This window comes from Oncorhynchus gorbuscha, unplaced genomic scaffold, assembly GCF_021184085.1.
Source record: "Oncorhynchus gorbuscha isolate QuinsamMale2020 ecotype Even-year unplaced genomic scaffold, OgorEven_v1.0 Un_scaffold_5479, whole genome shotgun sequence".
NCBI lineage: Eukaryota > Metazoa > Chordata > Actinopteri > Salmoniformes > Salmonidae > Oncorhynchus > Oncorhynchus gorbuscha.
Window position 1 is genome coordinate 1 of NW_025749274.1, and position 26110 is coordinate 26110.

General features: G+C 46.0%; 3 protein-coding genes across 5 annotated transcripts; all 3 read right to left on the reverse strand.

Moving 5' to 3' along the window:
* Positions 1-4204: 4204 nt before the first annotated feature.
* LOC124029092 (PI-PLC X domain-containing protein 1-like) lies at positions 4205-8896 on the reverse strand. 3 transcript variants are annotated; one of them, XM_046340932.1, is made up of 8 exons: positions 8792-8896; positions 8597-8702; positions 8082-8218; positions 7571-7729; positions 5749-5904; positions 5352-5464; positions 5191-5264; positions 4205-5036 (listed from the first exon to the last, which is right to left on the reverse strand). In XM_046340932.1, the coding sequence occupies exons 2-8, from the start codon at positions 8691-8693 to the stop codon at positions 4786-4788; spliced, it is 987 nt and encodes a 328-aa protein (XP_046196888.1). In that variant the 5' UTR covers positions 8694-8702; positions 8792-8896; the 3' UTR covers positions 4205-4785. The 3 variants fall into 3 exon arrangements, with proteins under 3 accessions (XP_046196888.1, XP_046196887.1, XP_046196886.1); XM_046340931.1 differs by having other exon boundaries at positions 8597-8712; XM_046340930.1 differs by having other exon boundaries at positions 8597-8886.
* Positions 8897-8981: 85 nt separating this feature from the next.
* Positions 8982-16647, reverse strand: LOC124029094 (regucalcin-like). The gene is given in 9 exon segments (XM_046340933.1): positions 8982-9250; positions 9876-10030; positions 10886-11017; positions 11129-11243; positions 11407-11507; positions 11618-11737; positions 11740-11799; positions 15204-15365; positions 16496-16647. Coding segments are annotated over 8 exon segments (894 nt in total). The 5' UTR covers positions 15364-15365; positions 16496-16647; the 3' UTR covers positions 8982-9199.
* A 337-nt stretch (positions 16648-16984) lies between these two features.
* LOC124029095 (vacuolar protein sorting-associated protein 16 homolog) lies at positions 16985-21320 on the reverse strand (the record flags this gene model as incomplete). Its single annotated transcript, XM_046340934.1, has 5 exons — positions 16985-17694; positions 17787-17890; positions 18008-18104; positions 20793-20962; positions 21153-21320. Coding segments are annotated over 5 exons (684 nt in total), but the record flags the coding sequence as incomplete, so codon positions are not given.
* Between the last annotated feature and the right edge of the window lie 4790 nt (positions 21321-26110).

The window sequence follows — 26110 nt, forward strand, 5'->3', positions numbered from 1 at the left end:
ATAGCCTGCCCCCTTCAACACGTCCATACAGGCAGATAGCCTGCCCCTTTCAACACGCTCCATACAGGCAGATAGCCTGCCCCCTTTCAACACGCTCCATACAGGCAGATAGCCTGCCCCCTTTCAACACGTCCATACAGGCAGATAGCCTGCCCCCTTCAACACGTCCATACAGGCAGATAGCCTGCCCCCTTTCAACACGCCATACAGGCAGACAGCCTGCCCCCCTTTCAACACGTCCATACAGGCAGATAGCCTGCCCCCCTTTCAACACGTCCATACAGGCAGATAGCCTGCCCCCCTTTCAACACGTCCATACAGGCAGATAGCCTGCCCCCCTTTCAACACGTCCATACAGGCAGATAGCCTGCCCCCCTTTCAACACGTCCATACAGGCAGATAGCCTGCCCCCATTAATTGCAGTAGGTAGAAGTTGTTTCTTGGAAAGAGGCAAAGAGTGAGACCAGGTTAGAGGACTTTCTCTTGAATATTTCTGGAACACTGCAGATTCTAGTGATAAAATGTCCTTACATATAAATCACACAGAGGAACAACACCCTACCAAGCACATCCAAGAGAGATATACCTACTCATTCAAGGGTTTTGCTTTATTTGTACTGTTTTCTACATTGTAGGGCTCGCCAATGGAAGTCCATAGAGTCACTCCTCCCAACAAAATAATGTGAGAGACTAGCTCCCTATGAGTCCAGTAGGCTATAAGTCTGAGATCAAATAAAAAGTATGCCTATGCTCGTTCAGCATTTGAGTAAAAGTTCACAGAAGATTCACAAGTTAACTAGCCTACATATAAATTCAGATCAGTCCAAAGTCCACAGTGTATATGTGTGTGCTGGAGGTGAGCTTCTCGAGACACACACACACACACACACACACACACACACACACACACACACACACACACACACACACACACACACACACACACACACACACACACACACACACACACACACACACACACACACACACACACACACACACACACAAGCAGTGACCCCCTGACGAAGGCTCCTGCAGTCAGACAACCTAACTGTGGTGCAGGATGTTGTGTGCTGGATTTCCTTTCTATTCAGAGTCAAGTTATGTCTCAGCTAGTCTGCTATTGACTTCCTGTTTTTAAGCCTTGTCCCCTGCCCAAGACCAATGGTATGTTCTTTCTAATTCTACCAAGTCTAAAAATGAAACTGAAAGTCTGTCAACGTGGGTGGAGACAGTATTTCTGTAGTAGCCAGAAGGTTTTTCATTCGGTTAGTTTGCAAAGACAATGGACAAATACAGACCGAGTGCCTGAGAGAAGTTTGAGGTGTTCGCTGCTATCGATTGCTCCACGATCAACGACAGACACATATCCTCACTGGTTTGAGAGGCTTTCACTTTTAAACAACTGTTCTCAGACCAGTCATGCTTGACGAGGGTGTACGCTATGAGGCCCTATCAGTGGCAATGGGAGCCACGGTGAGGCCCTTGTCCGACTTTCAGAGGAACAACCCTGGCAAGACCCCTGCAAACCTTCTGACTGTGGAAGGCTTTCTCATCGGTTCTGTCCTGGGCGTCACCTCTCTCCTGCAGTGGCTCAGCCCTGTCTCATGGTTGACATGGGGGTTATCAGTGCTTTTCTTCAGCCAGGACAAAAGAAAGGTAATCAACACCGAACTCTTTGTGGATGAGGCAACATTCTTCGATAGGAATTTTGATTATGACTTCACCGACGTTTCCGACTCTGAGAATTTTGTGAGAGGCGATGAGAGTTACAAGCGACCGTGTGGATGGAAACGGATCGCGTTGAAGGTTCTGGACAAATACGGAGATAACACATGGCTCGGTCCAAACGGGATTCGGACATACTCATACCCCGGGGAGTGGCCAGTGTCATACCACGGTACCAGCGAGGACGGGGCTAAAGGCATCATCCAGTCCCACTATAAAGTAGGAGACGGGCAGCTCTACGGGCGAGGCATCTACTCCACTTCTGACCTCAGCCAAGCCAGCGGCTACGCTAGAGACTTTGTGTCCAAGACAAATGGGAAAACCTACAGGATGGTCCTTCAGAACCGTATCAACCCAGCCCAACGGAAGATCTGTAAGAGAGTTGACTACTGGCTTGTTCCAGTTAATGACGGCACATCTGAGGAAGAAGAGAGGAGGATTGTGGAGAGCTCCATCCGCCCCTATGGGATTCTGCTGAAGGAGATGTGAAGGGGCATGTGATAAGAGAAGGTCAACCAAAGTCATAGGGAAGGTGTCAATTACATACTCCTCGCGTCCTCTCTCCTCGTACCTTTCTCAAAACCCATTACATGAGAAAGCCAGAGTTCCTTCCCCTCAGACCTTCTCTTCCAATCTGTTTTGAGAAGGAGACCAGGAGTATGCAATTGAGATCTTCCCATATAGAGACTTTAGAGCAGGAGGCCATATTGCTTATTTTTCAGAAATTATTGCCTTTTGAAGGAGTTGGATTATATTTCAATAATTAGATTTGAACTGCTAGATATTCCGTCGTCTTTCTTCATTTGATAGTTTTCTGTCTGTCTGTATCAGTGAAGTGCCTTACTGTGTGCCATTTGTGAATTACATCTATGTTTATGTAACGTTCACTATATTTTCTACAAGGTATCCATTTTTCTACAGTTAATGGTGTGGCATTAATTATGCACCTTGTTTGGTGAGTTGAAATGGATCTTTCGTTCAGTGATCTGCCATTTCTGCTTTTTACTTTTTTACATGATTAAATGTTTTATTATTTTGTTTCATCATACACTTTTATCGACCTTTTTGTTGGCTTCTGTTTTAGTTTCCTCTAGAAAATTAAACTAGTGCCAACAGATCTGTCCCTGCAACATGTTGTACTGCACTTCTGCTGTTTGAACACAGGAGGGCAGCACAGTTTACATGACTATTTCTCAGGGTCGTCATTCTCAGCTGTGAGGAAGTGGTTTATTTTATAAAGTCACACCTGCTGTAACATGACTATTTCTCAGGGTAGTCATTCTCAGCTGTGAGGAAGTGGTTTATTTTATAAAGTCACACCTGCTGTAACATGACTATTTCTCAGGGTAGTCATTCTCAGCTGTGAGGAAGTGGTTTATTTTATAAAGTCACACCTGCTGTAACATGACTATTTCTCAGGGTAGTCATTCTCAGCTGTGAGGAAGTGGTTTATTTTATAAAGTCACACCTGCTGTAACATGACTATTTCTCAGGGTAGTCATTCTCAGCTGTGAGGAAGTGGTTTATTTTATAAAGTCACACCTGCTGTAACATGACTATTTCTCAGGGTAGTCATTCTCAGCTGTGAGGAAGTGGTTTATTTTATAAAGTCACGCCTGCTGTAACATGACTATTTCTCAGGGTCGTCATTCTCAGCTGTGAGGAAGTGGTTTATTTTATAAAGTCACACCTGCTGTAACATGACTATCAGGGTAGTCATTCTCAGCTGTGAGGAAGTGGTTTATTTTATAAAACGCCTGCTGTAACATGACTATTTCTCAGGGTCGTCATTCTCAGCTGTGAGGAAGTGGTTTATTTTATAAAGTCACACCTGCTGTAACATGACTATTTCTCAGGGTAGTCATTCTCAGCTTATGGTTTATTTTATAAAGTCACACCTGCTGTAACATGACTATTTCTCAGGGTAGTCATTCTCAGCTGTGAGGAAGTGGTTTATTTTATAAAACGCCTGCTGTAACATGACTATTTCTCAGGGTCGTCATTCTCAGCTGTGAGGAAGTGGTTTATTTTATAAAGTCACACCTGCTGTAACATGACTATCAGGGTAGTCATTCTCAGCTGTGAGGAAGTGGTTTATTTTATAAAGTCACACCTGCTGTAACATGACTATTTCTCAGGGTAGTCATTCTCAGCTTGAGGAAGTGGTTTAACACAGTCAAACCTGCTGTAACATGACTATTTCTCAGGGTAGTCATTCTCAGCTGTGAGGAAGTGGTTTATTTTATAAAGTCACACCTGCTGTAACATGACTATTTCTCTAGTCATTCTCAGCTGTGAGGAAGTGGTTTATTTTATAAAGTCACACCTGCTGTAACATGACTATTTCTCAGGGTAGTCATTCTCAGCTGTGAGGAAGTGGTTTATTTTATAAAGTCACGCCTGCTGTAACATGACTATTTCAAGGTGTTGTTTGTGTTAATGATGTTTGAAATAAAGATGCCTCAAACAGATAAAGTTCAATAGACATTTATGTATTTGCCCCTGCATGTAGTGTATTTGCATATAGAAAATAAAGGATAAACATCTGATGAAACTCATCTCCTGTGGCATCACTTTATAATGTCTCATTGTATCCATCATACTCATTATCAACACAGTAAACCTGGCACCCTGTGCTGTAGGTAGACATAGGGAAACATGGGAACTCATTCCTATGATCTAGTAGTGCCCGTGTCAAACTCAATCCTATGATCTAGTAGTGCACGTGTCAAACTCATTCCTATGATCTAGTAGTGCACGTGTCAAACTCATTCCACGGAGGGCCGAGTGTGTGGGTTTTTGCTCCTCCCAAATTAGTAAGGAACTCCCCTCACCTGGTTGACTAGGTCTAAATGAAAGGAAGAACCAAAAACCCACAGACAGTAGGCCCTCCATGGAATGAGTTTGACACCCCTGATCTAGTGTATCAGAGTACCATGTTGATTACACCTAACCAAACCTCTCAGATCTCCACAACTGCATAGGGAGAAGGAGCTAGAAGCCATTTGGGATTCTGTGCATGTTTATCTGTGGGTCTCTTTCTCACTCCGTCCCCTGTCATCTGTGGCTCTCTGTCTTCAGCAGTTTCTTATTGAGCCCGATAACCACAGAGGCAAAGTGGTTCAGACCCACAAAGTCTCCACAGATGATGTTGACAGCGGTCTGGTTTGGTCCAGGAGTCTGCTTCTCCACCCAGTCCAGCAGCAGGGAGAAACTCTTCATCGTTAACTTCCTCATCGTCAGACAGGGGTTGCAGACCACCACAGCAGTATCCTCAGTCAGGTTCAGCCCAGAGGTGAAGAAATGAGCTGTCAATCAAAGAGCTCAGCTGTCAATCAAAGGACACACACACACACACACACACACACACACACACACACACACACACACACACACACACACACACACACACACACACACACACACACACACACACACACACACACACACACACACACTAACCTGCTCTTCCTTGGGCCTTCTGCTGCTCTTCCAGGTAAGAAATTACCTCTTTGGGGTCTGCCGAGTCAGCGTACCTGTAAAGGGTCAAAGGTTACAGGTTTAACACACATCCACACAGAGTGCCACACACACACACAGAGTCCCACACACACACAGCGTACCAGTAAGGGATCTTAGGCCACAGTTCCTTGTGTTGGTGAAGAATCGTCTCATCGTCGTACGAAATTATGACCTGCTGCCCCAGATCCCAGCACTGGCTCAGATAGGGAGTCTCCTACACACACACACACACACACACACACACACACACACACACACACACACACACACACACACACACACACACACACACACACACACACACACACACACACACACACACACACACACACACACACACACACACACACACACACACACACACACACACACACACGAGTTCATTCACCTTTCATGCCAATAAAACACAGAAAACAATGGACACTTCACTTCCTGAAAACTGAACTGACCCCAACCCTGACTGAGACAGGCAGTAGTGGGGTCTTGTCTATCCTGTACCTGTGGGGGGCAGAGTTTCTCTTTAAACAGCTGAGTGATGTAGCAGACCAGGGCCTGGTGCTCAGAGTCCGTCAGCAGGTAGAAGTGGGAACAGGACAGGATCACTACCTCCTTCTGGTGCTGCTCCAACCACACAGCCATGGTTGACAGGGCCTCCTACACACACACACACACACACACACACACACACACACACACACACACACACACACACACACACACACACACACACACACACACACACACACACACACACACACACACACACACACACACGATTGTGAATAATATTTCTAGTGCATATGCTCTCACATTGAATACAGAAGATTCACACAGCAGAATGGCATGTGTGTTTACTATACCATACCTTTACAGTCTGTAGTGTATAAATCATGTGTGTTTACTATACCGTACCTTTACAGTCTGTAGTGTATAAATCATGTGTGTTTACTATACCACCTTTACAGTCTGTAGCGTATAAATCATGTGTGTTTACTATACCGTACCTTTACAGTCTGTAGTGTATAAATCATGTGTGTTTACTATACCGTACCTTTACAGTCTGTAGCGTATAAATCATGTGTGTTTACTATACCGTACCTTTACAGTCTGTAGTGTATAAATCATGTGTGTTTACTATACCGTACCTTTACAGTCTGTAGTGTATAAATCATGTGTGTTTACTATACCGTACCTTTACAGTCTGTAGCGTATAAATCATGTGTGTTTACTATACCGTACCTTTACAGTCTGTAGCGTATAAATCATGTGTGTTTACTATACCGTACCTTTACAGTCTGTAGTGTATAAATCATGTGTGTTTACTATACCGTACCTTTACAGTCTGTAGTGTATAAATCATGTGTGTTTACTATACAGTACCTTTACAGTCTGTAGCGTATAAATCATGTGTGTTTACTATACCGTACCTTTACAGTCTGTAGTGTATAAATCATGTGTGTTTACTATACCGTACCTTTACAGTCTGTAGTGTATAAATCATGTGTGTTTACTATACCGTACCTTTACAGTCTGTAGTGTATAAATCATGTGTGTTTACTATACCGTACCTTTACAGTCTGTAGTGTATAAATCATGTGTGTTTACTATACCGTACCTTTACAGTCTGTAGTGTATAAATCATGTGTGTTTACTATACCGTACCTTTACAGTCTGTAGTGTATAAATCATGTGTGTTTACTATACCGTACCTTTACAGTCTGTAGCGTATAAATCATGTGTGTTTACTATACCGTACCTTTACAGTCTGTAGCGTATAAATCATGTGTGTTTACTATACCGTACCTTTACAGTCTGTAGTGTATAAATCATGTGTGTTTACTATACCGTACCTTTACAGTCTGTAGCGTATAAATCATGTGTGTTTACTATACCGTACCTTTACAGTCTGTAGCGTATAAATCATGTGTGTTTACTATACCGTACCTTTACAGTCTGTAGCGTATAAATCATGTGTGTTTACTATACCGTACCTTTACAGTCTGTAGTGTATAAATCATGTGTGTTTACTATACCGTACCTTTACAGTCTGTAGTGTATAAATCATGTGTGTTTACTATACCGTACCTTTACAGTCTGTAGCGTATAAATCATGTGTGTTTACTATACCGTACCTTTACAGTCTGTAGTGTATAAATCATGTGTGTTTACTATACCGTACCTTTACAGTCTGTAGTGTATAAATCATGTGTGTTTACTATACCGTACCTTTACAGTCTGTAGCGTATAAATCATGTGTGTTTACTATACCGTGCCTTTACAGTCTGTAGTGTATAAATCATGTGTGTTTACTATACCGTACCTTTACAGTCTGTAGCGTATAAATTGCGTGTGCGAAGTACAGCGTGTCATCTGTGTTGTGTGTTTTTAGAAAGTCTTGTGTATTTTTAATGGTTTTATGGGCGATCCGTAGATCGAAGAACCGGATTCCTGCATCCAACTGTTCAGGAATACTCCACGCCTATGGGAGAAAAGGACAGGGACAATCTCTAACTTAGATTGAATATAATATTAATAATACACACACACAGTTCTCTGTTTGCAGTGTGTTTGTGTGTTTGTGTGTTGTGTGTTTTGTTGGTTTTATTATCCTTGTGGGGACCAGAAGTGCTCACAAGGACAGTAACTAGGGGAAAAAACTAGGGACATTTCACCAGCTCCCACAAGGAAAAAGGGCTATTTTCGGGTTAGGAGTTGGGTTTAGAGTTACAGATACAATTAGGGGTTAGGGTTGGGGAAAATAGGATTTTGAATGGGAATCAATAGTTTAGTCCCCACAAGGATAGGAAAACAAACATGTGTGTGAAACCTGCCTGTGTGGTGGCCCAGCGGTAGACACAGGGGCGTACAATGCAGGGCGCCAGTCGATCCAGAAACTGCAGCATGAACGACTCAGAACCCAAGACAGGAGAGTGTGTATCCAGGCAGTAACTCATGCTGTCATGACTCCCTGCAAGCAGAGACAAAAAGACAGACAAAACAAGCGCAGAGTCATATGACATCAAGGAAAGGGACTGAATAGGTTTGAAAAAACAGGCTGACTTCCTCTAATGAAACTCGTGGCAAATGTTCTCTAGGCTAGTCCCATATAAACATAGTGTAATGAAACAGGCAGGGAACAGGTCTCGAACCCTCAGCCTTCTAGCCCGAAGTCCAGTGCGCAATCGACTGTGCCCCAAAAGCATATTCAAGTGGCAGTCAATATCCGTGCTTATAAACCCAGGGTCGTTACAATAGCTTATACTCTATTCTATATCAAACTCTTTTGTAATCGAAATAAAACGGATAACAGTAGGCTATCACTCGACATTATTAAGTTCATTCTCACCGGGTATCGCCAGGTCCCAAAGCGGTGTACCCCACAGTTCCTCTGGCAGTTGAGACATCCAGTCTGCGTTAGTGGACGATGCGTCTCCGCGCTCCATTTCCACCACCTATTAACATCTACAATTGATAGCTTGTAAACAGCGAGCGGAATGTAGCAGAACCACAGTTACAATGCTGTAGATATGTTGGATTTTACCCGGGTCTGTGACTAGAAAGAGATGAAAATGCCCTTTCCCATTTGGTCCTATTCTTGCTTCCGCATTCTCTTCAGCAGGAAGGGGACATTCCAGTTACCCCCCCCAAAAAAAAAAAAAACGTGACGTCGGGTAGCAATGGCATAACAGTGAGAATTGTGTCAAAATAAGAGTCCTCATACAAACTACCTATCAATTGTAGCTTTTTTATTGGACAGAAGATATACAATAGCCTACTAATACATGAAGTACAGTAACTATGTTGAGTTTTGCTTAAAATCATAAAGTCACATTATTTTATTAGTGAGATTAGTGGTCAGTGGGTGCAGGTCAATTGTGCCGCCGAGTTACTGGTTGATCATCATGGAATGATTGACAAGGGCCGGTTTTCAGTGTTTCCATTGTGTCACTCATCCAGTGAATGAATTTGCTGGAATGCCCTTTGCACCCAGGCCTGTGATCTGCAAGGAGAATAAAACACAGGCTGAATAAAACACACACACCCCAGTGGCGGTCGGTGTCGTTTCAGATTAGGGAGGAATATTTTTTCTATTTATGAGCATGGCCTTATTTCTAATACAGCATATTGGATGACTGTCATTCATATTCCATTTGCCCAGCTCATTGCAACCAATAGGTTTAGGCCACTACATGATACAAAGTGTCTCCCTTTACCTATCATGAGGTTACTACATGGACAACATGTCAGTTCTTGCTGCAAGAACTCTGATATGTTGGAGGTCCTCTGGAAGTCATCATGATTATGAAAGGGGGTGTGAACCATGAGCCTCCTAGGTTTTGTATTGAAGTCAATGTACTCAGAGGGGGATGGAAAATAGCTGTCCTCTGGCTACACCATGGTGCTACCACCGAGAGCTGTTCAGGCTACTGTAGACCATTACAAAACAGTGTTTTAATCAGTTATTTGGTCAAATGTGAATACATTCAGTATAGTTTTATCTAAAAAGGATCACTTTTTTAATGTTTCACTTTTTTTCTTTTTTTTCTGAAATTTACTACGTAGGATGGTCCTCCCCTTCCTCCTCCGAGGAGCCTCCACTGACACACACACACACACACACGTACCCTAAAGACACATCCTGCCTGCGGTTGCTTGGCCATGTCTGCCTCGTCCATTCCCTTACAGGCTGAGGTCACGTACAGGTCTGAATAGTCTCTACCCCCGAAACAACATGATGTTGTCTTATCCACCGGTAGCTTCACTGTCTGCAAACGCACCCCTGAGAAGAGGGGGAGGGAAGATGGAGAGGGACAAATGAGAGAGGGAGGCAGCAGAGGAGAGAAGAGGGGGAGGGAAGATGGAGAGAAGAGGGGAGGGAAGATGGAGAGGGACAAATGAGAGAGGGAGGCAGCAGAGGGAGAGAAGAGGGGGGGAGGGAAGATGGAGAGAAGAGGGGAGGGAAGATGGAGAGGGACAAATGAGAGAGGGAGGAAATGAGCAGAGGGAGAGAAGAGGGGAGAAGAGGGGGAGGGAAGATGGAGAGGGACAAATGAGAGAGGGAGGCAGCAGAGGGAGAGAAAAGGGGGAGGGAAGATGGAGAGGGACAAATGAGGGAGAGGGAGGCAGCAGAGGGAGAGAAAAGGGGGAGGGAAGATGGAGAGGGACAAATGAGAGAGGGAGGCAGCAGAGGGAGAGAAAAGGGGGAGGGAAGATGGAGAGGGACAAATGAGAGAGGGAGGCAGCAGAGGGAGAGAAAAGGGGAGGGAAGATGGAGAGGGACAAATGAGAGAGGGAGGCAGCAGAGGGAGAGAAGAGGGGGAGGGAAGACGAAGAGAGGGACAAATGAGAGAGGGAGGCAGCAGAGGGAGAGAAAAGGGGAGGGAAGATGGAGAGGGACAAATGAGAGAGGGAGGCAGCAGAGGGAGAGAAAAAGGGGAGGGGGAAGATGGAGAGGGACAAATGAGAGAGGGAGGCAGCAGAGGGAGAGAAAATGGGGAGGGAAGATGGAGAGGGACAAATGAGAGAGGGAGGCAGCAGAGGGAGAGAAAAGGGGGGGGGTTGGTGGTTTTTACCTTCATATTACAATATACTGTAACTGTTACGCTCTGACACATATAGGCAGGTACACACACACCTGTCTGTGGGTCAATCTGAATCACTCTGCCTCCACTGTAGCAGGCGACCCAGAGTCTACCGTCTGCGTCAATACACATGCCATCAGGAATCCCCTCCCCCTCGTCCATCTTATACACCATCCGCCGGTTACCTACACACACACACGGCTGTCCATGTAGTACAAGGTTTATGTGTGTGTGTGTGTGTGTGTGTGTGTGTGTGTGTGTGTGTGTGTGTGTGTGTGTGTGTGTGTGTCACTCACTGATACTCCCGGTGTTGATGTCATAGTTGAAAGCTTCCACAGTGTAGGTGAGGCTGTCTATGTAGTAGAAGGTTTTGTGGTCCAGGGACCAGTCCAGACCATTTGAGATGTCCACCTGGTCAAATAATAAAAACAGCAACATAAAGGATAGCTTCAGTCTCTACTCATCTAATACCTTATAGGATTAGTCTTTGCTACTGTTTATCTCACACTAACACTTAACTGTTTATGCTTCAAACCATCATTGAGAACATTCCACTTCCACCCTTATGTGTCACCTGATTGAAATGTTTGACTACAATGTGGTCCTTGTTCAGGGAGAACAGAGAACCCTGCTTCAGCTCTAGAACTGTAGGACGTTCCTCTATCGCCATGGTACCTGACAGAACACAGTTAACAGAACATTTACATGGAACACAAAACAGATGCGGTAGAAGAGAGGTTGATGGATTAATGGATTGTCAAATGAATTGATCTATCAATCTCTACCTGCAAAGAGGCGTCCAGCAGGGTCCACCTTGCCGTCATTAAAGCGGTTGTTGGGTTTGTCTTCATCGATGACAGCGATGGTGGAGATGGACTTGGACTCCCAGTCCAGCGCTCCAAACTCCGTCCCTCTCCGATCACATAGCCTCCAGACCGCCGGGGGACCGCACAGCCCACAAACTTCTCTGGGGGGAGGAGAAGGAATTGGTGAGGAGGGGAGCAGGGAGAGGGACGGGGGGAGTTGGAAACAGGGAGGAGTGGGGATTGGAGGAAGAGAAGAGAGGGAAAAGGTGAGGAGAGGGAGCAGGGAGAGGGACAGGGAGGAGGGATTGGAGGAAGAGAAGAGGGGGAGATGGAAACAGGGAGGAGTGGGGATTGGAGGAAGAGAAGAGAGGGAAAAGGTGAGGAGAGGGAGCAGGGAGAGGGACGGGGGAGATGGAAACAGGGAGGAGTGGGGATTGGAGGAAGAGAAGAGAGGGAAAAGGTGAGGAGAGGGAGCAGGGAGAGGGACGGGGGGAGTTGGAAACAGGGAGGAGTGGGGATTGGAGGAAGAGAAGAGAGGGAAAAGGTGAGGAGAGGGAGCAGGGAGAGGGACGGGGGAGATGGAAACAGGGAGTGGGGATTGGAGGAAGAGAAGAGAGGGAAAAGGTGAGGAGGGGAGCAGGGAGAGGGACGGGGGAGTTGGAAACAGGGAGGAGTGGGGATTGGAGGAAGAGAAGAGAGGGAAAAGGTGAGGAGAGGGAGCAGGGAGAGGGACGGGGGAGATGGAAACAGGGAGGAGTGGGGATTGGAGGAAGAGAAGAGAGGGAAAAGGTGAGGAGAGGGAGCAGGGAGAGGGAGGTGGGGGGAGATGGAAACGGAGGAGTGGGGATTGGAGGAAGAGAAGAGAGGGAAAAGGTGAGGAGGGGAGCAGGGAGAGGGACGGGGGAGTTGGAAACAGGGAGGAGTGGGGATTGGAGGAAGAGAAGAGAGGGAAAAGGTGAGGAGAGGGAGCAGGGAGAGACGGGGGGAGCAGGGAGAGGGATTGGAGGAAGGGGAGATGGAAACAGGGAGGAGTGGGGATTGGAAACAGGGAGGAATTGGAGAAGAGAAGAGAGGGAAAAGGTGAGGAGGGGAGCAGGGAGAGGGACGGGGGGAGATGGAAACAGGGAGGAGTGGGGATTGGAGGAAGAGAAGAGAGGGAAAAGGTGAGGAGAGGGAGCAGGGAGAGGGATTGGAGGGGGGAGATGGAAACAGGGAGGAGGGGGATTGGAGGAAGAGAAGAGAGGGACAAGGTGAGGAGAGGGAGCAGGGAGAGGGACGGGGGAGATGGAAACAGGGAGGAGTGGGGATTGGAGGAAGAGAAGAGAGGGAAAAGGTGAGGAGGGGAGCAGGGAGAGGGACGGGGGGAGATGGAAACAGGGAGGAGTGGGGATTGGAGGAAGAGAAGAGAGGGAAAAGGTGAGGAGGGGAGCAGGGAGAGGGACGGGGGGAGATGGAAACAGGGAGGAGTGGGGATTGGAGGAAGAGAAGAGAGGGAAAAGGTGAGGAGGGGAGCAGGGAGAGGGACGGGGGAGATGGAAACAGGGAGGAGTGGGGATTGGAGGAAGAGAAGAGAGGGAAAAGGTGAGGAGAGGGAGCAGGGAGAGGGACGGGGGAGATGGAAACAGGGAGGAGTGGGGATTGGAGGAAGAGAAGAGAGGGAAAAGGTGAGGAGAGGGAGCAGGGAGAGGGACGGGGGAGATGGAAACAGGGAGTGGGGATTGGAGGAAGAGAAGAGAGGGAAAAGGTGAGGAGGGGAGCAGGGAGAGGGACGGGGGGAGATGGAAACAGGGAGGAGTGGTGATTGGAGGAAGAGAAGAGAGGGAAAAGGTGAGGAGGGGAGCAGGGAGAGGGACAGGGGGAGTTGGAAACAGGGAGGAGTGGGGATTGGAGGAAGAGAAGAGAGGGAAAAGGTGAGGAGAGGGAGCAGGGAGAGGGACGGGGGGAGATGGAAACAGGGAGGAGTGGGGATTGGAGGAAGAGAAGAGAGGGAAAAGGTGAGGAGAGGGAGCAGGGAGAGGGACGGGGGGAGATGGAAACGGAGGAGTGGGGATTGGAGGAAGAGAAGAGAGGGAAAAGGTGAGGAGGGGAGCAGGGAGAGGGACGGGGGGAGTTGGAAACAGGGAGGAGTGGGGATTGGAGGAAGAGAAGAGAGGGAAAAGGTGAGGAGAGGGAGCAGGGAGAGGGACGGGGGAGATGGAAACAGGGAGGAGTGGGGATTGGAGGAAGAGAAGAGAGGGAAAAGGTGAGGAGGGGAGCAGGGAGAGGGACGGGGGGAGTTGGAAACAGGGAGGAGTGGGGATTGGAGGAAGAGAAGAGAGGGAAAAGGTGAGGAGAGGGAGCAGGGAGAGGGACGGGGGGAGATGGAAACAGGGAGGAGTGGGGATTGGAGGAAGAGAAGAGAGGGACAAGGTGAGGAGAGGGAGCAGGGAGAGGGACGGGGGGAGATGGAAACAGGGAGGAGTGGGGATTGGAGGAAGAGAAGAGAGGGAAAAGGTGAGGAGGGGAGCAGGGAGAGGGACGGGGGAGATGGAAACAGGGAGGAGTGGGGATTGGAGGAAGAGAAGAGAGGGAAAAGGTGAGGAGGGGAGGCAGGGAGAGGGAGGTGAGGGGGGAGATGGAAACAGGGAGGAGTGGGGATTGGAGGAAGAGAAGAGAGGGAAAAGGTGAGGAGGGGAGCAGGGAGAGGGACGGGGGAGATGGAAACAGGGAGGAGTGGGGATTGGAGGAAGAGAAGAGAGGGAAAAGAAGTGAGGAAGAGGGAGCAGCAGGGAGAGGGACGGGGAGATGGAAACAGGGAGGAGTGGGGATTGGAGGAAGAGAAGAGAGGGAAAAGGTGAGGAGAGGGAGCAGGGAGAGGGACGGGGGAGATGGAAACAGGGAGTGGGGATTGGAGGAAGAGAAGAGAGGGAAAAGGTGAGGAGGGGAGCAGGGAGAGGGACGGGGGGAGATGGAAACAGGGAGGAGTGGTGATTGGAGGAAGAGAAGAGAGGGAAAAGGTGAGGAGGGGAGCAGGGAGAGGGACGGGGGGAGATGGAAACAGGGAGGAGTGGGGATTGGAGGAAGAGAAGAGAGGGAAAAGGTGAGGAGAGGGAGCAGGAGGAGGGACGGGGGAGATGGAAACAGGGAGTGGGGATTGGAGGAAGAGAAGAGAGGGAAAAGGTGAGGAGGGGAGCAGGGAGAGGGACGGGGGGAGATGGAAACAGGGAGTGGGGATTGGAGGAAGAGAAGAGAGGGAAAAGGTGAGGAGGGGAGCAGGGAGAGGGACGGGGGGAGATGGAAACAGGGAGGAGTGGGGATTGGAGGAAGAGAAGAGAGGGAAAAGGTGAGGAGGGGAGCAGGGAGAGGGACGGGGGGAGTTGGAAACAGGGAGGGTTGTAAAAATAAAAATACAGAACATAACAGGAGTATAAGGTGTGCTGTTGCTACCTCAGAACCCAAACAACCCGGATGAAGAACAAACTGGATCTACAAAATAGAAGTTCAAAGAAAAAGATCTTTACTGAACCTTAGTTAGAGGTTATGGCATGTTCACCCAGGGTCACAGCTGCCTTTCTGATTGGTTTACCTGTGGCCACTGTCTCTTTCTGATTGGTTGCTGGGTTCCAGCGGTGGATCTTCTGTCCTGATATGTCCACAAAGAGCAGAGTTCCTTCTTTCTCCTCCCACACCGGCCCTTCTCCGATCTCACATCTCTCTTTCACCACACACTCCACCTTCACAGACATGACTAAAGCAATTTGACACACACACACACACACACACACACACACACACACACACACACACACACACACACACACACACACACACACACACACACACACACACACACACACACACACACACAGTAGCCCAGGGGCATCATGCACCCCAAGAATCTGAGTGTAATATTCGTAGTGTAAACATGACTGAATTGTAATTGTATGCATTTTATCGCCGTATCATACTGCGCTATGATTGGTTAAGACCACACAGGTGGTGAGGCGATATTCGGTTGATCATGTTTGGAGACACGTGAACATGCCAGTTATAGCTCGTTAATAAAGAGCTGCGTTTAGAAATATCCTGCATGTTATTATTTTGTACGAAGCGCGCAAAACAAGACTGTTATCTGTTATCGGGGCTTCTTTCTGCTGGTTCCTTGTGAGCCAAATGAATGAGCCCGTATACGTTGTACCAGATATCTTTACTCTGAATAAACTGTCGCTTGTCATATAATTGACCACCTTGTCCGAATCGATCCTTGACCGACTCGCCCTATCTACATATCCCATTATCAACAAGGTCCAGGTCTTTTAGATTTACCACTAAAAGTAGATCACTTTTGCAACAAACAGTCAAATTGAAGTCTAAAACATCTGGTTTCCCATAAAACGTCCCCCCCCCAAGATAGTTACTCTTAATATACAATAATGTACAAAACATTAAGAACACCTGCTCTTTCCATGACATAGACCAGGTGAATCCAGGTGAAAGTTATGATCCCTTGTTAAATTCACTTCAAATCAGTGCAGATGAAGGGGAGGAGAAAGGTTCAATAATGATGTTTAAGCCTTGAGACACGGATTGTGTATTTGTGCCAGAGAGAGAGTGAATGAGCAAGACAAAACATGTGCCTTTGAACAGGTACTCTGCGAGTTATACACCGTAGCCTGCACAGCTGTTGAATGATCTCTTAGGCAGCGAGTGAACTTCTAATTCACTCACTCTCATTTCTATAAGTAGCCCCCATATAAATGCCTGCACTACACCGATTTGTTCAGACTTTTAGCCAACAGTTGGCTAGGATACTATAACTTGCAACTTTGTTTATGATTTCTCAGAAAACAACACATCGTACAGACACGGATACATTACCTGTTTTACACGCCGAAGTCTCCTGAAGAGCTTCTGAATCACGTGACAGCAAGTGTCTCGCCGCTCACAGCCAGACATAGACAAACAGACCATGTGACATGGGTAAGTCCCGCTCCCCCAGCAGTACCTCTTTCTCAACTGAAAACGTATGCCGTCAGCAAAAAAAAAGCGTCGTAAATTTGGACCATAAATTCCAATTTATACTGTAACATTTGACATGAACCCCCCCAACACACACACACACACACACACACAAGGCCTGTAGTTACGGTATAGCTGTTGAATGTCGTCTATCCACTTTTATGCACCTTTTTTATGACCTGATGCTTTTACACAATAGCCTACATACAATATGCCCTGTTGATTGTTACAGAAAGCAACAGTCATTTTGAATTTCTTGTTTTCTCCAGCGGCCTAGTTCCCATAATGTTCTCTTTAGGACACCGATCCAATTCCTGAGTAGGTGTTCCTCTATCGTTTTGTAGCCCCTTTACAAAGGAATGCATTTATTCAATGATACAACATGAGACAATGGTCTGCAGTGTGTGAACAACACCAACATGGTTTCATTAATATGACAATCACATGATCTGGAGAGGAGAGTCAGTAACACAAGCAGCTTACCACAGACAGCAAATGGGAGCAATCGGTGCTTCTCAATAGTCAAAAGTGGTGGCCCTACTTCTCTCACTTCCTCCATTTGAACAGATTTGAAAACACAGGATATACAATATGAATGCAACTCATTGCGAATTGAGATGATCTCACTGCAACTCTTGGCTCTATACAGACAGTCGAGAGGCACATTTCTTTCATGATTGGTATAGTATGGGAGTGCTGTTGATATCAGCTTGTCTAAGCTGTGTGTGTGTGTGTGTTGGAATGTCTTTCTTTCCCAAATCACTCCTTCCCCTCCAAACGTAGTTGAAGCAGGATATAGGCTGGAGCTGAGGTGAATGGTGGTTGGCGGGTCACTTTTCAACAGCAACAGTTCTTAGGGCTCACTGTTTTTGTCAGTGAGATATTTTGTGGTTTGAATAGGATTTCAGGGAGGTCACTTTTTGGCAGCAGTGGATCTGGCTCGGTTGAGTCTCTCCAGCAGGGCTCGGTCTGTGGTGGGAGAACAGCGGGACAGGACAGTGCTGATCTCTCCTTCACTCCTCCTCTCTATAGCTGCCTCGGCTGCCCCCTCCAGATCACTGACAAGGAGAGAGAAGGATAAAGAGAGAGAAGTTTAGCTTCTGCACACTGACACGCACGCACACACGCACGCACACACAAACAAACTCACCCTATGGCCAGGTGGGCTTTGACCTTTTGCTCTGGGGTCACCTTGGAAACATACTTTTTGGCCTCGTACTTATTGTGTTGTTTCACACACACCTCCACAAAGGGCTAAGAGAGAAAGAGAGAGGTCAGTTACGTAACTACAGTTGTATAAAGGTTATAAATGACTGGTCAAGTAGCCTATTGGATGAATAACATTGTATAAAGGTTATATAAACAACATACTAGATAGCCGATGGGGGACTTCTTGCTCTTGGCAAATTTCTCCATCTCTTCCCAATCATCCTTCTCTGCCAGAGCGGTCAGCTTCAGCCACCAGTACCTGACCACAGTGACATCATCAATAAAGGACTCTACAGTGATGTCATCGAGAAGGGACTACACAGTGACGGCAATGTGTCGTTTTATCTCATCTTGATTATTGTCCAGTCATATGGTCAGGTGCTACAAGACAGACCTAGCTAAGCTGCAACTGGCCCAGAACAGAGGGGCACGTCTTGCTTTTCATTGTAATGTGAGGGCTAATATAAATAACATGCATGCCAGTCTCTCTTGGATAAGAGTTGAGGAGAGACTGACTGCATTGTTGTTAAAAAAAAAAAGAAGTTATGTCAAATTAGACCATGACAATGTTCTCAAAGTGTGGTCTCGTTATTATAGTGTTGTCTCATTATTATAGTGTGGTCTCGTTATTATAGTGTGGTCTCGTTATTATAGTGTGGTCTCGTTATTATAGTGTGGTCTCGTTATTATAGTGTGGTCTCGTTATTATAGTGTGGTCTCGTTATTATAGTGTGGTCTCGTTATTATAGTGTGGTCTCGTTATTATAGTGTGGTCTCGTTATTATAGTGTGGTCTCGTTATTATAGTGTGGTCTCGTTATTATAGTGTGGTCGTTATTATAGTGTGGTCTCGTTATTATAGTGTGGTCTCGTTATTATAGTGTGGTCTCGTTATTATAGTGTGGTCTCGTTATTATAGTGTGGTCTCGTTATTATAGTGTGGTCGTTATTATAGTGTGGTCTCGTTATTATAGTTATTATAGTGTGGTCTCGTTATTATAGTGTGGTCTCGTTATTATAGTGTGGTCTAGTTATTATAGTGTGGTCTCGTTATTATAGTGTGGTCTCGTTATTATAGTGTGGTCTCGTTATTATAGTGTGGTCTCGTTATTATAGTGTGGTCTCGTTATTATAGTGTGGTCTCGTTATTATAGTGTGGTCTCGTTATTATAGTGTGGTCTCGTTATTATAGTGTGGTCTCGTTATTATAGTGTGGTCTCGTTATTATAGTGTGGTCTCGTTATTATATAGTTATTATAGTGTGTCTCGTTATTATAGTGTGGTCTCGTTATTATAGTGTGGTCTCGTCTCGTTATTATAGTGTGGTCTCGTTATTATAGTGTGGTCTCGTTATTATAGTGTGGTCTCGTTATTATAGTGTGGTCTCGTTATTATAGTGTTGTCTCGTTATTATAGTGTGGTCTCGTTATTATAGTGTGGTCTCGTTATTATAGTGTGGTCTCGTTATTATAGTGTGGTCTCGTTATTATAGTGTGGTCTCGTTATTCGTTATTATAGTGTGGTCTCGTTATTATAGTGTGGTCTCGTTATTATAGTGTGGTCTCGTTATTATAGTGTGGTCTCATTATTATAGTGTTGTCTCGTTATTATAGTGTGGTCTCATTATTATAGTGTGGTCTCATTATTATAGTGTGTCTCGTTATTATAGTGTGGTCTCGTTATTATAGTGTGGTCTCATTATTATAGTGTGGTCTTATTATAGTCGTTATTATAGTGTCTCATTATTATAGTGTTGTCTCGTTATTATAGTGTGGTCTCGTTATTATAGTGTGGTCTCATTATTATAGTGTGGTCTCATTATTATAGTGTGGTCTCATTATTATAGTGTTGTCTCATTATTATAGTGTTGTCTCATCGCTCTCTGGTTTTACACACAGCTCTGACACGTTCTTACCCCACCAGACATGCCACCAGGGGTCTTTTCACAGTCTGCAGGTCCAGAACAAATTCAAGGAAATGTACAGTATTATAGAGCCATGATTGCACGAAACTCCCATCTTATATAAAACGCAAATGAACAGCAAACCTGTTTTTTTTTAAAAATCAAGTAAAACAACAGCTCATGGCACAACGCCTCTCGCCAATGTGACCTACCTGTTGTGTGTATGTACTGACATGTGTGCGTAACTGGTAGATACACACACAGACAACATGTTAATGTTTTAAAATGTACACTACCGTTCAAAAGTTTGGGGTCACTTAAAAATGTCCTTGTTTTGAAAGTACATTTTAAAAATTGCCCATTAAAATAACATCAAATTTATCAGAAATACAGTGTAGACATTGTTAATGTTGTAAATGACTATTGTAGCTGGAAATGGCAGAATTTTTATGGAATATCTACATACTCCCTTCACAGAACAGCGCAAACTGGCTCTGCGTTGCAAAGAAAAAGCCATATCTCAGACTGGCCAATCAAAATAAAAGATTAAGATGGGCAAAAGAACACAGACACTGGACAGAGGAACTCTGCCTAGAAGGCCAGAAGGCTTCAGCATCAGAGGAACTCTGCCGCATCCCTCTTCAGTGTTGACGTTGAGACTGGTGTTTTGTGGACTGGTGTTTTGTGGATACTATTTAATGAAGCTGCCAGTAATGTATTTTTCGTTGTGTCGGACCCTAGTATGGGATCCTAATCAAATTAAATCAAGAATGGACTCCACAGTGACGTCATCGATAAGGTACTCCACAGTGACGTCATCGATAAGGTACTCCACAGTGATGTGTTCAATATGCGACAACACAGTGACGTTATGCAGCGTTCAAGACAACTGGGAACTCAGGGGGGAAACAAGCTCTGAACCATTTTGAACGATCATCCAACTCACAATTCCAAGTCCTGAAGATCACTGACATTATGATTTGATCTTGTTTTTTCCCCCAGAGTTCCCAGGTGTCTTGAAAGCAGCATAACACACAGCCCTTACCTTTTGTCTGGCACCCTGAAGTCCCTGTAGAGCTGCTCAGCCTGCTTGTGGAAGTTGGAGGTGAGGAGGGCATGCAGAGTCTCCTGGAGAGACAGGCCCAGCAGAGCCTCTCCCTTCTCCTCATCCAGACGCCTCTGGAAACGTAGCAGCTTTATCTCCTCCTCTGTCGCCTGGGGCAGGCAGGGGGGGTAAGAGAGACACAGAGAGAGAGACAGACAGACAGACAGCACTATAATAATGAGACAACATTTTGAGAACATTGTCATGATCTAATTTACATGTTCATTTTTGGTCGAAAGTGCTAATGCTGTTCAGAGCCTGGTGAGATCAAATCTGCACTTAAAACTGTCTGGGTCTCACCTTGGCTGCAAACTCGTTCTTGGCCTTGTTGTACTCATCCACAGCACTCTGCAGCAGAGACAGGCGAGCCTCCAGCTTCTTCTCCTTGTAACTGGCCTTGACGTAGAAGTTACCCAGCTCCTGATGGTCATCGTCTTGGTTGAACAGATCCTTCAGTGTGTCCTGTTCCTGCAATGTGTAAGTTAGGTCAAGAGAGCATTTGGACTGTGATGTGAGTGGAGTGGAACAGAAAGGTAGAATAGGAATACATTAGATCAAGCGAGCCTCACCCTGCTGCCCCGCTCTCTCTGCTTCCCGGTGTGGGGAAGGGCTACTATTCTACACCAGGGAGGAAGGGTGTGAACGGAGGGGGTTGGATGTTATGGATAGAGCTGGGGAAAAGAGGGGCAGGAGCCTGGTCAGGTCCTCTTAGGCCAGAGAAGCAGCCCAGGAGATGGGTAAAGCCACTACCACCACCTGAATGGTGTTACCCTTGAACTCTGTGTAGAGTCACATGACAAAAGGGTCGACGTATTCTAATACTCACTCTGCAGCATCCAAGTATATCGGTACTGAGCATAAACATTTCCCTCTTAATACGAAAATGAAAGTTACTATGCACCTTAATGCCTTTCCATGGCTCCATTTTTCAGTGGGCTGTAGAGATGCTTGGCTGTCGGTTGACGAAGCGTGTGCCTGCTGCAGCTGCAGCCTGCCAGGTAAAAGTGCAGAGGTAATCTTCCCGGAGAGAGCCATCATTACATGTCCGCTGCGTGGCAAGCAGCAGCAGATGGGTCCTGAGGCAGCATCGCACCCGGCGGATGGGATACACCGCCGAAAATCGCCATTGAATCAAATAGTTAACTGCGGAGAACACTGCCAGCCGTGCTCTCTCCCTTCGCTAACTCTTTAGCAGACAAATATTGTCTCAATCATTTTGGCTATCCTTATATGCAAAGTCGAAATGTCTATACAGGAATGGTTTGTTGTGTTGGGGGTCACATTTTGACCTTGAGGGTTGTAAGAGGTGCATCCATACTCATGCCCTGTGGTTAAGCGATGATGATTTTGACTGGGTCTAAAGGGAACCAAGAGGGGCTCCTGATGCAAACTGACTTCTTGAGCTCTTGAGAAGCTCCTTTCAGGCAGCTGGCTGAGCTGTGGACTGGCCACTCGCTGGAAGGGTCATTGGGCGGGTGTCTGTGACAACAATATATACTACTCTGTAGTACCTTAGGCACTAGGCACTCCGTCCCTCACCAGGGATCATTCTTAGTAAAATGTTTTTCTCCTCCAAATACTCCCATGGTTCCTGCTGCTGCAGAACCAAGAATGTCCATTACAAGTGATTTAGGAAGTTAGTTTGTTTCTGTGTGTGTTGCCTGCTTGTAGACGGCGCACTAAAATAGCAGAGCACTACTGTACTTGTTTAGCTAGCTACTGTGATTTCCCACACTGAAGTACAGCACTGTACCATATAGGGATTGTGGTGGGAAACACTATGCTATATATTTACATTTACATTTAAGTCATTTAGCAGACGCTCTTATCCAGAGCGACTTACAAATTGGTGCATTCACCTTATGACATCCAGTGGAACAGTCACTTTACAATAGTGCATCTAAATCTTAAAGGGGGGGGTGAGAAGGATTACTTATCCTATCCTAGGTATTCCTTAAAGAGGTGGGGTTTCAGGTGTCTCCGGAAGGTGGTGATTGACTCCGCTGTCCTGGCGTCGTGAGGGAGTTTGTTCCACCATTGGGGGGCCAGAGCAGCGAGGAGGACAGAGAACCAGGACTACATGGTCCATGTCTTGTGTGTAGTACTAGGGCTAGCTTTAAGCACACACACACACACACACACACACACACACACACACACACACACACACACACACACACACACACACACACACACACACACACACACACACACACACACACACACACACACACACGCTAAACTGACTGTGGGCTTTAGGAACCATCAGACTGGCTGAGTCATTTCCCTACATTTCTCATGACCGTACAGTGTTTATGTCCCTGCTTCCCCGCCTGGACTAGAGGCAGAGAGAGAGCAGACTACCACTACCATTACCACTACAATGCTGCAGCCTCTAGGCCAGTGGCACACATGATAACCTAATGTGTTTGAAGTCATGGAAAGTAGGCCAGTTGAAAATGACAGGAGGATTTTGATCCTCTTTCCCCCCCAGAGCTAAGCGATCGAGGTCAACTGTTCCAACAAAACACATAGATGAGAATAGCAATGCTGGATTATCTAATAATGAACTGAGGTGGCCCGGTGGCAAAATATACTTGATGTATAGATGTATATATGGACAGCTGGAATATGAGTATTGTTGTTAGGTAATGAACCCCCGCTGCTCCAAAACACTCTTAATTGGACAATACCGAATAAGACCTAGCCAATACTTGTTATAAGCACCACAGACTCCTTACATCAGTATCGGATAGTGTAACAGAACAACAGTTATCCCTGAGAAAATTACATGATAACATATGTACAGTACTGTGCCAACCAGAGAAATTCCTTGGACAAATTAGCACATTTTGATTGATTGATGATTGATTGATTGATTGATTGATTTGATTGATTGATGAGGTTTTCAAGGTATTGGCTTAATGTTATGTGTAATGAACAGGGATTTGAACTCAAGTGTATTGATCTTTTTTGAAAATATAACCCATAGGGGGAAAAAACTGCCACAGCTGGCCTTCAATAACAGAGGAAAACAAAGTGTTAGGATAAAGGCACAATTGGGATTAAAGATGGCCGACCCATTGGAAACGTCAGTGTGTTTGAGTGACAGTGCCATGAGAAGCCTCATTAGCGTCAGCTGTGTCAGGTCCATTTACGTGGTTTCTCCAAGCCAGGGATTCCTTGAGTACAGTCTGTCCCTGACCGTAGTGCTAAGACGCAAGCTACGAGGCCATCTTTATAAACCTGCCTCTATTGAGAAGAAAAGTGGTTGCATTCCAAAAGGCACCCTATTCTCTATACAGTGCACGACTTTTGACCAGGGTCATTAGGGTGCCATTTGGGCTCTGGTCAACAGTACTGCATTATATAGGGAATAGGGTGCAATTTGGTACGAAACCAGTATTTCTACAACTGCCACACGCATACAAGGGGAGGTGATACAAATCGTGGCGATAATCTCGTGATAACCTAATGGAAATACTACAAAATATTCAGCGTGGTTAACATATGATATTTCACAGTGTGTTCTATTTGATTATGAGTGTGTTTGCCAAGTTCATCTCTGGGATTTGGGGCTCGAGCAACCGCACGAGCACGAGAGAGAGGCTGCAGAGTGAAGATAAAATCTAAAGGCGTCTTCAGATGAACTATGGGGAAGGAACAGGATAGGAGGACTAGGCTGCTCTTTTGTCCAGCTAAAATATACCCCCACCTACCCCCAATTGCACATGCTTCGGAGAGATGCCAACTACCCAAAATGTATGCACGCTAGCATACGTGCTGGCGTGTGGTGTGGGAGGATGTCTACCACTAGTTGTGTCCTCATTTGTGCAGGGGAAGGATGCTTTCCACTGAGATAGGGCCAGAAGCCTGTTAATTATTAACAGTACCCCCTCCACGACACACACAAAAAAATAATAAGGCAAGTAAATTAATTATTACAAGCAAAAGCTCACTCGTAGGGAGAGAGACGGGTAACAATTTGTTTTGTTTACAGGAATGAACACCAGCTGTGATTGAACGCCTGCCTTCCTGTTGGCGTATTTATAATCAGTGTGTGTTTCTCGGGGAAATTGCAATTAGATGCCTGACTTTTAGCAGGAACAGTGTCTCCAACTTGGTCTTAATGAGGCAGTAGCAGCTTTGAGTGACTGGCTGGATGCTGCCTCAGAATGTTGGGACTCTCCCTCCTGGCTGGCTGCCATAGAGGATAGAGAGGTTTAGTGACCTCCATCTGCTTTCTTCCCGCTGCTAGCTAACTGCTAAGCTCTTCCCAGTCCCATTCCATGGCTGAGTACAAGGTGTGTGTGTGTGTGTGTGTGTGTGTGTGTGTGTGTGTGTGTGTGTGTGTGTGTGTGTGTGTGTGTGTGTGTGTGTGTGTGTGTGTGTGTGTGTGTGTGTGTGTGTGTGTGTGTGTGTGTGTGTGTGTGTGTGTGTGTGTGTGTGTGTGCATTTTTAAGACCTTGGGATCACTCCCCACCCATGTCTCATATTGTTTTATGGGAGGGTAGAAGGGTGCATTTCAGAGAACCGGCGTAAAGGTTGCCCCATAAATCTCAAAAATCTGGAAGTTTGTACCTGTCCGTATCAGTCACTCTCCTGGTTCACCCCACGCCCAACACCCAATTGGACGCCTCAGATAAGATAAGTTGCGACGACAGAGTGTCTGTTTGTCTTTCTAAATTTTAAAGGTGGTTCCTCAGCAGCACCCAGTGACCCGAGGTATTGTGACAGCTCAGCAACATCAACAGAAGGGTTCAGAGCAGTTAAGCAGCACCCTTTCATTGCTTCACTGGGTTAAGTGTGAAATAGCTGCCTGTTTCACACAACGAAGCTTGCTACCTATGGCTAGAGTCAGCATGTTAGGCTGCTACCTACATACAGTGGAGTAGAGTGCAGTGTAGTGCAGTACAGTAAAGTACAATACAGTGTATTACAATAGTACTGTACAATATGATGCGGTGCAGTGAGTGACTAGGTCTTCCTACCTACACTAATGTAAATGTTCAGTTCAGTCGAGTACATGCTTAACTGAATGAATGACAAAGACGGAATGCATTATGACATTTTATTAAATAGTTTGGGGAATGGCCTCGGAGCCAGATGATGTGATGGCATGTAGCCCTATGCGGTGCTGCTGGCATCGAAACCCCCCCGCTGGGGAAAATGAGTTCCAATGATGGGCCTTCAGGTTATTATAGCTGGTAGTGGTGGGGAAGGGGATGGTTGTCAAAAACTGTTGCTGTGAAACAGCA

Excerpts from the sequence above, each read along its gene's own strand:
- LOC124029092 (XM_046340932.1), bottom strand. The coding sequence starts at position 8,693 with ATGGAGCGCGGAGACGCATCGTCCACTAACGCAGACTGGATGTCTCAA. Across the intron at positions 8,219-8,596 it reads TTGGGACCTGGCGATACCCG|GGAGTCATGACAGCATGAGT; the intron begins GTGAGAATGAAC and ends CTCTGCTTGCAG. Across the intron at positions 7,730-8,081 it reads ACCGCTGGGCCACCACACAG|GCGTGGAGTATTCCTGAACA; the intron begins GCAGGTTTCACA and ends TTTCTCCCATAG.